Below are 12790 nucleotides of genomic sequence, written 5' to 3' on the forward strand. Positions count from 1 at the left end.
TTTGGTCCCCTTTTCCTGCAAGAATAGGGCATTTTATTGCGCAGACAACTTCAAATCACCATTCATGGATAAATACAGTATGCGATAGGTAACATGTACCACTGTTTAAAAAAGCCCAAAATTCTTATGTTTGTCTTTGTTTCAATAATTCACTTTCTTGCTCAAGAGCTGAGAAATCTCATCTTGTCCAGCGGTCCTTCAAGGCCCCATAATTGTGTTCCATGACTTGGTTCCATGTGTTCACGAATCATTTTACATGAATGCTCGTTTGTGATAAATACCAATACACTTTATACTTTAAAGTAGTTAATTAATTTAGGATTGGATTGTCATACGTGAACAACGGTCATTGGGGGGGTGTACCACTACTTTTCATTTAACTCAACATACACAAACCTTCTGGAATAAGTGAAGTACAAACAATTTAACAATTTCATCTCGTTCATTTCATCAACGTTCAAATGATGTCAACACATTTGACTTCAAGTGGGATTTCAAACATGGCACGACAGCATACGTAAGGCTTTGTGTGAGGCTTGGCCTGTGCTGAAGCTGCCTGACTCCAAACAGCACAGTTTAGAGTAGTGGTTCTCAACTAGTTTGGCTGCGGAACCCACCATCACCCATCAATGAAATTTGGTGACCCAAAATGCAGATTTTTTTTCAAGCCAAACTTCTCAAACATCTTATCTTTAAAAAGGGACTGTTTAGAAAACAATGTGAGAGGCAGAGGTGAGACGCTGTTCTCTTAATAGCACACTCTTCTCCAGCATGTCTCTGCAGCTGTTTGTTGGACAAACAATATTAATATGTTTAACTTTCTGGAATGAATGAGTTGGATTTCAAAGATTTCTTATGGGTAAAATGCATTTGGTTCAAGTAAATTTTGATTAGAGATTCACCTTCACAACAGAATGACGCTAACCAAGGCACCCCTGTAAATGTCTGTTCTTGGTCTTCCAAATAAATGACTTCCAGTCCAGTGTAAGTTGCTGCTTTGTTTTGTTTTTTAGACCCATTTGTTTCGCTATGATCTATGATACTGTACTACTCCCAGTAGCTCCACCACCGCCCAGAACAGTAGTGGTAGTAAATTTGACAAACATAATTCATACATGGGAATTGTAATTCAAGGTCCATTTGCGAATTCAGGGGAAAGATGTTTGAGTGCCCCTCCTACCAGGTGCAGGCTGCCAGTGATCAGGATGTGGATCTCAGCTGCATTGCAGAGCGGAGCAACTTTGGCAATCATGCTGGGCTTCAATGGGAGCACTTTCTTAGACGCGTCAGCCAGCACGGGGTCTCTGCCCTGTGTGGCCCAATGAAGGGCACTAAGGATGCATGGGAACACCAGTGTGTCTGCTTTCTTATCGCGGGCCAAAGACAAGCTGCTCTCAATCAGAAGCGGAGTGCCCCCGGCGTCTCCCGTGCTGTTGTGCAAGCGCCAGCTCCTCTCGTTTTCCAAGCAGCGGGTCAACATGTGCTCCACAGACACGTTGAAGTTCTGTTGGTCTGAGAAGCAACAAGATGATTAATATCATCGTGAAATGTACAATCCTAAACAAACAAAGCACCCTACATGTTTGACGGTCTATGCATTAAAAAAAAAGTTTTTATGCAGTACAGCAGGCTAAATAGCACGTTGTGGGCCCATTGCTAGAAAAAGATCATGACAGTCAATACCAAATGGAAAATTATTCATTCATTCATTCATTCATTTTCTACCGCTTTTTCCTCACGAGGGTCGCGGGGGGTGCTGGAGCCTATCCCAGCTGTCTTCAGGCGAGAGGCGGGGTACACCCTGGACTGGTCGCCAGCCAATCACAGGGCACATATAGACAAACAACCATTCACACTCACATTCATACCTATGGACAATTTGGAGTGGCCAATTAACCTAGCATGTTTTTGGAATGTGGGAGGAAACCGGAGTACCCGGAGAAAACCCACGCATGCACGGGGAGAACATGCAAACTCCACACAGAGATGGCCGAGGGCGGGGACCGAACCCTGGTCTTCTAGCTGTGAGGTCTGCGCACTAACCACCAGACCGCCGTGCCGCCCCAATGGAAAATTACAGCATCTCTTTTTCGTACAAAATCAGTATTGGACTTAGTGATCTCACCTGCATTACAGGAAGTGATGGTCTCAGTGATGTTCGGGCAGAACACAGCAAAATCAAAATGGCATGGCTGAAACACAAACCAAGCTGTTCAACTCTTGAGTACAAACTGCATATACAATATTACTTATTTTAACTTGCAGGCATCATTCATTATTCAACATATCATGTATGCATCGGGGCTGATTTTAGCAAAAAAAAAATATATATATATATATATATATATATATATACATATATGTATATATATATATATATAATTGATATACAGTCTGGACTGTCTGCCATACACTGCCACCCATTGGTCAACTTTTGTAAGTGCAAAAAACCTGTTTCAAAAACAAGATGGCCGAAAGAAGTGCAGATGTGCCTTGCAGGGGAGGAATATATCTGTCCATTCCTTCTAAAAAAAAAATATATAATATAAAAAATATTGAGACATCAAGCAACAACTAAGGAGTAATGTAATTGTTAAAATGACCAAGTATTGATTTTGTGATTGATCATGTGTCCACTAAATTGGAGCTGGTAAAATGTCTATAGATTGACAATTGTCATTATCTTGCTGCATGATGAAAAATCTCCCAATCAGTTTGGATGCATCTTTCTTTAAATTCGCAGACAAAACCTTTCTGTAGACACCCGCCCCCCCCCCCCCCCCCCCCAGTTCATTTTGCTGCTGCTATCACGGGTTACATCATCCATGAAGATTAATGAGCCCGCCCCAAAAGAAGCCATGCAAGCCCAGACCATAACGTTGCCCACCATGTTTCACATATGAGCTTGCATGTTTGGGATCATGAGCAGATCCCTTCTTTCTCCAAACTTTAGCCTTTCCATCACTTTGGTGAAGGTTCATCTTTGTCTCATCATTCCATAAAACTTTGATCCAGAATTTTTGAGGCTTGTCTCTGTACATTTTGGCAAAATCCAGCCTGGTCTTCCTATTATTTTTGCTAACGAGTGGTTTGCATCTTTTGGTGTAGCCTCTGTACTTTTGTTCATGGAAGTCTGCAAACAGTAGATGCTGATACCTTCACTTCTGCCCTCTGGACCTTGTTGCTGATTTCACAAACGGTTGTTTTAGGGTCTTTCACTAGAGCTCTCACGATGTTCCTGTGGTCAACTGCTGTTGTTTTCCTTGGTCGTCTGTTACTTAGGACGTCAGTGATTTATTTCTTCTTCAGGACATTCCAGATGGTTGTACTGACTATGGCTAATGATCTTCGATCTTCTCTTAGCTTCACAGCTGCCTCTTTTTCCACCCATAGACAACTCTCTTGTTTTCATGTTTATTACACCTCTGATGTCTGCAAAGGCAAAACCCAAACCTGAAACTGAGCGTAGACATTTAGTAGTATTTATTGTCAATAATATTGTCAACCGGGCAATAGAACACACCCGTGAGTCACATGCTCCAGTACTTTTGCTCACATAAAAATGTGGTGTTCCTTGATAAATAATGTCATCTTCTAAGTTGTTTATCACATCCCAATGTATCTATTGGTGTGAAACCCAAACGTTTCCAGTCTATAGCAAAAAATTATGAAATTGGGACTCACTTTTGGAGGGGACTGTATATCCACAGTAAATACACACACGCTTGCACACGTCTAAAATCACCATTTCATCAGAAACTGATAAATCGTTCAGCCTCAATAAGCACACAACCAGCTCAGAGATGCCATAAAAGAGCTTCTGATTGGAAAGTTCATGCCACGTGGCAATCAAATCACCAGCAGCAGCATGCTAATTATTAGCAGTGATGCCAGTGGAAGAAGTTAGCTCCAGTCTACTTACCAGCAGAAGTTTTAGCATGGCTGCACAGTCTCTCTCTCCAGTAGCATTGAAGACCAAAATTCTGGCCACAGGTCCACTGCAACACAAAATAGTACTACTTTTTTAAAAAGCATAGGAAACTGAACATACGAAGGATCAGACACCCACATACTGTATGCTGCATGCGTTTTGTGGTTTCTCATGAAGGCATTTAATTTCCATCTTGTCTTGTTTTTCCTCAGTCAGAGACCTAGTCAGAGGCGTTGTACTATCCCTCCAGCTTCAACCTGTACAGTCTCTTTGGTCCCTGATGGATTTACATTGGTTGTATCTGACTTTTTTGAAGTCCTCAGTGTAGGTAAATGCAGAAGAACGTCCACGCTGCACGGACTGTACTTCGCAGTTCTTCCAGGGTTTTTGGTGTGGATTTGCGTCACTTGGTGGGGACAATGTTATTTATGCATGTGGCAAACACTGCTCTAGCTTTTAGCTTAGCATGTAGCCTGTCTCGCTTGCTGCGTCTCATTTGCCACATTGGATGAGTTGGCTGGCTACTTCATCAGCTTGGGCTCTCTGCTTTAGCGGCATGCCGGCTGGGATTGTTTGGGTGTTGGCATAGCAAAAAGCTACAATCCAGAAACTTCAAAGAAGGCTCATGAGCTTATTCGATGTCCAAAACATCTTTTTGTTGCCTTTCAAAGACCAGTTCACAAATGCACCGTGTGAGTTTGCCAAGTGACACTCGCAACAAAATCTGTTCATTTTCTTCGTTTTTATGTCCATCATCCTGAAGATCCTTGAGGATGTGCCATTTGTGCGCCTGGACCTCCGCTGAAACCCTTGGACTGACTCACCCAACCCCTGAGGTTCGTCAAACCCAGGTTAAGAACCGCTGTATTAAACATTCACAAATGTGGCTTGAGGATGTCGTCAGACATGAGTTGTAATCATGAGAATACTGACTGGCAAACTTCAGTATGGTCAAACAACCGTCTTATTTCAAGGTGTGGCTATGCTTAAGAAATCCAATTTCAGCTTGTACAAGTCATTCGTAGGACACATGCCAATAAGTCCATGCAGGCAGAGAACATTAGAATGTAAAAACAAAGTAAAGCAATTTTAAATATTTTTTTAAAAATAATTTCAATGTACTGTACTCACCTTGCATCCCTCTCATGCTGAGCTGCTGTCTCTTGGAACCAGTTCACACAAGCCTGCATACTGCGCATGGTATGAGCTCCGTCCAAAAAGTATGTGACTTGTCCATGCTTCATTGTTTGACTCCTCCCGGGCCATGCAGTGTTGGCCAACGCTGACAAAAAGAAATAAACAGAAATCCACATGTTTTGTCACACTTCTGCTGTTGAATTTGTAAGTTAAACCTCCCCCTGCAAAAGATATGGACAGTCCAGAACATTCCTGGTAGGTTCTAAAAAATAAAAAATAATATTAAGAGTATAAATTCATTACTTTCAGATAAAGGTAAACTAGTTTTTGATGGCAATACAAAAGGTGGGTCAGTCGGTGATGTACATTAGATGCTTCATGTAGCTGCTCACCAGGGTTGCACACATCATTGAAGGGTTTTGACCTGAGAAACGTCCCCAAAGCAAAAAGTTTCCACCTCCATGTTTGACAGAAGGGATGTTGTTGTTGGACTCATTTTCTCTATTTGTCTGTGTCCAAAACACATCCAGTCCACTTGAGGCCAAGGAGCTCCATTTTGGTGTCACGCTTGCTTTCCCACTAAGCTGCTTCTTATGCTGCTGCAGTATGTATGGTCTCTATATCAATAAGCTTTTTGTTGATTATTGATTTGTCCATTCCAGTCTTGCGTAGGTCTACAATCATTCTGATGCACTTGTGGTTCTTTCCAGTTTTTTCTATTTCCACAATCTTGTTGTAGTCTTGTGTAGGTCAACAATGTTGTTGATGGTCAGGTAGTCCATGCCAGTCTTGTGCAGGTCTACATACATAGTTTGCGTGACAGGTATCTTTTATCCTCATAGATTAAGAGTACTTTCTTAAAAAGAGACGGGAATCATTTGTGTTTCATAAATAATAATAAACATAACATAAACACTATGTGGAATGTTTTCTGGTTGATAGGGAATCCAATATTTCCTTCAATCAAAGACAAATTCATTTTTAACCTTCTGGACTGTTCATATCTTTATAGGTGGGTAAACTTAGAAGATCATCAGTTGCCACTACATAATCACACACACAAGTATTTGTGTTTTGATTAACAAGATGTGACATAAGTGAGAACAGTATTTAAAATGTAGTTGCGCTTGGTTTAACTTCTCTTACATAAAACACAACATAACTAGAATATGTTACTGGCTGGATAACATAAACACATAAACACACACTAACATAAAATGTACCTTTCTTCATGTTGGGGGAGGGTGTAAAGGAAGGTGCTTCTGAGATATTGGACACCTCAATATTGGTGGACAAAAACGTTCCATCTGTAGACAAACAACAGGCTTCACAAAATGTTCTACACAGTATACAGCAGGGGTCGGGAACCTTTTTGGCTACGAGAGCCATGAAGGCCAGATATTTTAAAATGTGTATCTGTGAGAGCCATATACATTTTTTAAACATTGAATGCAATGTGCATTTTTATGTAAGACCAACAGTTTTAGATATAATGGGCTCTAATTACGTAGACCAGGCACACTACCCCACGCCAAGGGGGTGTGGCCAGCACACTTTTGTGAGCAGCGCAGTGTCTAATAATAAATCTAATACTTGTTGCCATTAATACAACTTCTGCTGCTGCATGGTTTTGCACCGTACTCCGTACACGTATTTCATTCTTTTGGCCATCTTCGTCAGAAGGCTTGGTTCTGCAGCTTTAGCTAGGTGACTATTTGACTAAAGGAGGAAAGTTTATATTTACATGTTGACATCTCAATGACCGAGGTAGACTACCGCATTACCCAGTAATAATCGAGTTTTGGTGTTTGTCCTGGAAATTATCATCAGGAAAGATGGATATGGTTGGCCGTATTGCAGTAGAAAATAAATGGACGGATTAAAATGCATAAGAAAGTTGTTGATTTTGAATATTATTTATATCATTTCCGTGATGTTTACTTTAAAATGTTAGCAAAAATACATTTTTATTGTGGTAAGAAACGCTTGAGAGCCAGATACAGTCATCAAAAGAGCCCTACCTGGCTCCCGAGCCATAGGTTCCCTACATCTGGTATACAGTATGTGCAAAAACACGTTCAGTACCTGGTTGACATCTTCTTTGCAACCACGTGTGACTCAACTGCAGGGCGAGAGAGGCATTGGAGTGTTGATGTTGCCCTGCCAAGCCCAGACTCAGAGGTCCACAGTTTGCCTGGTAGTCCTCAAAGTCTGGACACACCGACAGAGGACACTACAAACAACAAATCAGGTGGAGTCATTTATAGAAAATGTGTTTGCAAAAGGTAAATTAAGTGCAATCATCACATTTACTTTGATCTATATAATAGAATCATCAAAATTAAAATACTTCAATAATTCACTCTCAGTCCAGGCCCATTTTGGATGTTGTCTGGGTCCAGACTCTGACCACCATGTTAGTGGTGTCTGGTCTACCTGGTGACTTACATTGATTTCTTTGGCCCGGTCCCTCAGCACGGCCATTGCCTCTTCTGGCTGTTTGACTGTGAAAGCAGGCACTCCTGGCTAAAAAACAAAACAAGCAAATTAGTTGAGATTTAAATATATATATATATATATATCCCTGTGATTGGCTGGCAACCAGTCCAGGGTGTACTCCGCCTCTCGCCCCCACAACCCTTATGAGGATACACAAATAGAAAACGAATGAATATACATACATAAACACGCACACACTGGGTTGCAAAAGTATTCATACCCATGAGCAACACTCAATTTATCGGCACAGAACAGGAAGGAAAAGGTGTGTTTCTCCTTTTTACATGAAAGGAAATAACACAAACATGACAATGCATCACTGATTTCGTTCAGAAGTACTCTTTAAAATAGATTGCATAAGTCTGTATTTCATTGTTGCAAAAGTATTCACACCAAGGCATCAAGTCATAGTCAGCACTTGGTTGCAACGCCTTTGACAACAACACAAGCTTCCAATCACTTTGGATGATAGCCAGCCATGTTGTTTGGACAGTTTTGCCCACTCCTCTTTGCAAGCTTCTCTTTCTTCTTCTCTTCCGAGCCATTCTTGTGCAATTCCAGCTGTGTTTTGGATCATTATCTTGCTGAAACATAAACCACCTTTCAAGGTCCAGGCTTTTTGCAGACTTGAAGAGGTTCTTCTCTTCCTTGTACACGGACAAGCTCCACAGGACCAGAGGAAGATAAACAGCCCCATAGTGTTATGTTCCCACCTCCATGTTTAAAAGGTAGGGATGGTATGAGCCGCATCATCAGCTGTGTTGGCTTTGCACCAAACATACTTCCTGGTCTATATGTTTGCCGAAAAGTTTGATCTGACCAAATCACTCTTTCTCACATTACTGCAAACGAGCCTTGACATGTTTCTTCAGGTATGGCTTTTTCTTTGCAAAACATGCATGCGTAAAGTGCGGATATATGGATTTGGATGCCCTGTTCTTTGGAGGTGGCATGGGATGACTGTGGACAGGTGACTTTTGACTTTGATTAGGTTAGATCGGTGCAGCATTTGGGGCTGAACACTTGGCAGGGTGTCATGAGTTTGAGGCTCACAATGTGATCCTCCGTCAAGCAGAGGCTACAAAGCCCCGGTCCCAACCTACTGTACGTTCAAGTGTGGGCACACATACCTCCTCAGTACGGATTTGGGAGAACGCAGACACTATGTATCACTTTTAGTGCAGGAGGAACTGTCGCTGTGTGCGGGGCTACGTCGGACTCCGGTTAATGTGTGGTGCGTGACGACTGAGTGTTTTGCCATGCTTGAAACGGGTGTTGTGCACACTGATATTTCATCTCCTCTCCAGACGCAGAAGAGGGAGTTGGCTGTATCTGCTCTTCAGAAGGCAGCAGATGTGGCTAGAGGGACCCAGCAGAGGTGACACATACTGACACTTGGCCATTTGTAACATGCTGGACTTAGGCAGCCCCCCCATGCCACACCCACCTCTTTGTGCGTTGGCCCATTTGCTTGAACAACGCTGTATTATGACAATTGCCCTGATTATGGATTATTTCAGGTCTTACTTGCAATCACTTTGTTTCCTTCTATTGTGCTAAGATGGCAGGATCAGTCATTCAAGCCAATTGTTGGATCAGCAAGAGGTTTTTAATTACACACATTAATGTACCCGTGAGTGAATGAGCATGCCATGAGCTTTGGCAGGGTGTAGTGCGTTTGAGGCTCACAATGTGATCCTATTTCTATTATGGAAGGTGGTAGTTATTAAAAGCTGGCTTCTTCCAAATGTATTCCTACTTTAGTTCTTGTAAAATTGTAGTACTTGCTTTGAAAAGACTAAACTTACTTTTAATCCTTACTGTAGCATTTGTATTCTTCCTTTTTCTTGACACTGCACTGGCTATATTGTGTAATTGTTCTCCCATCTGCTTATTCATTTAAAATAAAAAATCTTCCCTCTTTCCCTCCTTCCACAAAGGAAGTAAACAAAAAGCGAAACCATTTAAATGACAAAATATAAGCACACAAAACATTGCACGTGTAAAAGTTATGGTGTGAATGAATTAGCAGTAATAAACATGGACAAGGGGAAGGATTGAATAAGATTTGCTGCTTCATCACCTTTCTGGGTATGTTTAACTTTGTAATGTTTCTTCCTTGAACATGTCAAGCATGTCTGTAACAAATCAACCATAATGTACTGATAAATATTATTACACTTTTAGATTCAGTCTCACTACATTGTGAGTCTAATAACTTCTAATATGGGCATTCAGGGGGGAGAGAGAGAGCGAGAGAGAGAGAAAGAGCACAATCAAAGTTGTACAAGACTGATAAAAATACAAGGAGGCACAGAATAGATGCATTGTCCTCACACACAAAAGCTTAGTGACACCAAAGCGCATGTTAACCTAGTTATTTACATCATGAAAAATACAAATGAAAGGCATAGTTCCTGTTTTACATGTGTACTCGAATATTCAAATTGTGACCTTTTTAAAAATGTTCTTAAAATTTTTCTAGCGTCTGGACGAGGCAGCGCAAGTGATGTCCACAACAGACTGTGAAATCGAAAGTTGCCTTTTATGACGATGCAATCACTTTTTTCATGCTTCAGACCTTGTGTGGATTTCTCGTTTGTTACGCAGATAATGTTATTCCTGTGTTACTGAATGTCACTTTGTTGGCTTCGCTGGGATTCGTGGCCGTATGTGTTTGAAACTGGTTCCCGGAAGGTATTCTGGTTGTGATGGTGTCACATTTATTTATGTTTATCGACAACAGCGGTACAATAAAAAATGAGTCATTTTATTCAAACTTTTTTGGGGTGTTATGGGTACTTTCAGTTCTACACAAACTTGACTTTGACTTTCTAGAGGGGCGCATGCAACCACTGTATAGACTGTTTTTCACTCTAGGCTCTCCGTTCATCTTCCTTGTTGATGTAGAGTCCAGCACTGTAACCAGTGGTTATCGTGTTCTTCTGTTAACGTGGAACATATATGCCACATTTTTGCCTCGGTCTGTGTGCGTTATTTGGTTAGAATACAATATGGTGCATCTTGTGTTATTAACATACTGCATGAGTCCAGATGTTGAATGCACTTTTACCAAAAAACATACTTTCGGTTAGAATCCTATGGCAACCAGAACCGCAAGTCAGCTACGTAGTATGTTACGTCGTCCATCTGTGATGTCAACAGCGGAGGACTCCCAAAAAATGTGAACACAGGACACATTTTTATATTTTCACAATGAAAGTTTTACATGTATAACACAATTCTACGTGCATATCATGATAAAGAAAGGGATACGTGAGCATTTCAGGTTGCTTTCGCCTTCATTGAAGACATTGATGAATGTTCCCGAAGACACAATGTGACAGCAAGATCAACCATCACACTATCCATTAGTTATTTCTTGAATTCACTTAATTGTTTCTCACTTACTTTGTCAAAATGCTGGCACTTACAGCTTTATTTTGGGTAATTGAGGTAAGAAACACTTTTGAATTCAACAAATAACACATGGCAAAAAAGATGATGGTGGTTACTCTCTAAATCATGTCTTTGGAAACAGTCACCCCAAGAATCACATGATCAGGTAATTAAGGTAAGAGCAACCTTAAATGCTCATTTATCCCTTTCATTCATCAAGTATATGTTCTACTATAATAATCGTCAAAAAAAAAGTATGAAAATGAGTTTGTTGAAATTGTTGGCTTTCTGTGACAAACTAATGAATGTTTTGTGTTTTTTTGTGTTTTTTTTTTTATTTAATGGGAAAATCTGATTCAGTTAATGTCCATTTTGGTTAGGGACGCACCTTCTGGAACAAAATTTTCAAAGCTAATCAAGGTTTCACTGTATATTGCTCTTGTTTTTGTGGTTTGAAAACATTTAAAGTTGTGCGATCATTGACTACGTTTCTGATAGCAATGCGGTCCCAAGAACAGGGAAGAGAATCTATAGAAAATAACTGCTTTTATACCATACCATTCAGTACCTTGTATGCTACACCATACCAACATTGATTGGTCACTCACTAGATGTACAGCTGCTGTATGCTTCTTTTGATCATGAGTGAGGTAACAAAAATGTTTGGACGTCTGGGAAGCAATGCTTTAAGGTGAAACGCTATCAAGTAGACTTGGAGTGACATAAGTGTGTGTGTGATCCAATACTGACCTTGAAGATACCACCTTTTTGCCAGGCAATCTTTTCTATGGTGTCTCCAAGAATCTGAATGTGGTCTATACCCAGAGAGGAGATGCCGCATACCCAAGGTCTCCTGCGGAGATACAGAAAATAACCATTACCGTATGGAGCCCAATATAAGACGCTGAAGAAGGGTTGTCTTATAGTTCTAGAGATTTATACATTCTCATTTACACTCTCTTAGATTAGACTCTTTTAGATTTACAATCCACTGAAAAGTAATCAACTCAGCCACAATAGTATAAAGCAGACATGTCCAAAGTTCGGCCCAGGGGCCAAATTGTATCCGGCCCAAAGCCTCTGTCATAAAATTTATCATACATATATACGTAAAATACATGCTAAATGCAATTTTGCATTACCGACAAGAGGGCAATCACTCTGTCATGACACTGTGACCTTTCTGGACAGTTGGTGTCAATGGTGACAATGAATAAAAAAAGGAAAGTTGACGACGAGGGCTGACAATTCAAGGAACGGTGGAAACTGGACTACTTTTTCCACATTCTCAATTGTGATTATGAACTATGACTAATTGACTCTTGCCTGTGTGACATCTTACCATCAATACCTCTGCCAATGGGCAAGACCTGGCCTTTGTGCTGGAATCCAGATCTCAGTATGACCCTTCGCAGGAACTTCATCAGTTATTTACAATGACTAATGCAGACCTGATCAAAATGTTAAGACCAGTTGAAAAACAGCTAGCTTTTGCACAATAGCTCTTGGGGTTCAGAATAGAACCCCACGTCCTAACTTTTGATTTCAGTTTAATAGTTGTTTTCAATAAATTAATTTATTTTACTTTAAAAGGTGCTTTTTTGTCTCCCCCATCTTGGTTTTGCATATTGTCACTCTACTTAAAGCCCAAATGTGCAGAGGGTATCGATGTGCAATGCAGGTCTCAAAGCTGCATGAACTCCTCCAAAATGCAACACCACCCCTGACCAGCGAAAGAGCCAAGACCTTGGACTCTCCTTTCACCACACATGGTGTCTGAAGTGTAGCTGTAGCACATTGCAGAAATAAAAAAACAAAAACTCA

The 12790-nt window shown here is 40.8% G+C and overlaps 1 protein-coding gene across 1 annotated transcript in view; it reads right to left on the reverse strand.

Moving 5' to 3' along the window:
* Nucleotides 1-12790, reverse strand: part of fpgs (folylpolyglutamate synthase) — a 25748-nt gene continuing 12958 nt past the window's right edge. Inside the window, exons 9-16 of the mRNA XM_058057117.1 lie at nucleotides 11717-11819; nucleotides 7517-7594; nucleotides 7154-7301; nucleotides 6292-6375; nucleotides 5063-5213; nucleotides 3923-3998; nucleotides 2126-2192; nucleotides 1-1512 (exon numbers count right to left, since the gene is read on the reverse strand). Coding sequence (XP_057913100.1) covers nucleotides 1130-1512; nucleotides 2126-2192; nucleotides 3923-3998; nucleotides 5063-5213; nucleotides 6292-6375; nucleotides 7154-7301; nucleotides 7517-7594; nucleotides 11717-11819 — 1090 coding nt within the window. The 3' untranslated portion in view covers nucleotides 1-1129. The remainder of the gene's footprint in view (nucleotides 1513-2125; nucleotides 2193-3922; nucleotides 3999-5062; nucleotides 5214-6291; nucleotides 6376-7153; nucleotides 7302-7516; nucleotides 7595-11716; nucleotides 11820-12790) is intronic.

The sequence above is a fragment of the Doryrhamphus excisus genome, chromosome 2, assembly GCF_030265055.1.
Source record: "Doryrhamphus excisus isolate RoL2022-K1 chromosome 2, RoL_Dexc_1.0, whole genome shotgun sequence".
NCBI classification, from domain to species: Eukaryota; Metazoa; Chordata; class Actinopteri; order Syngnathiformes; family Syngnathidae; genus Doryrhamphus; species Doryrhamphus excisus.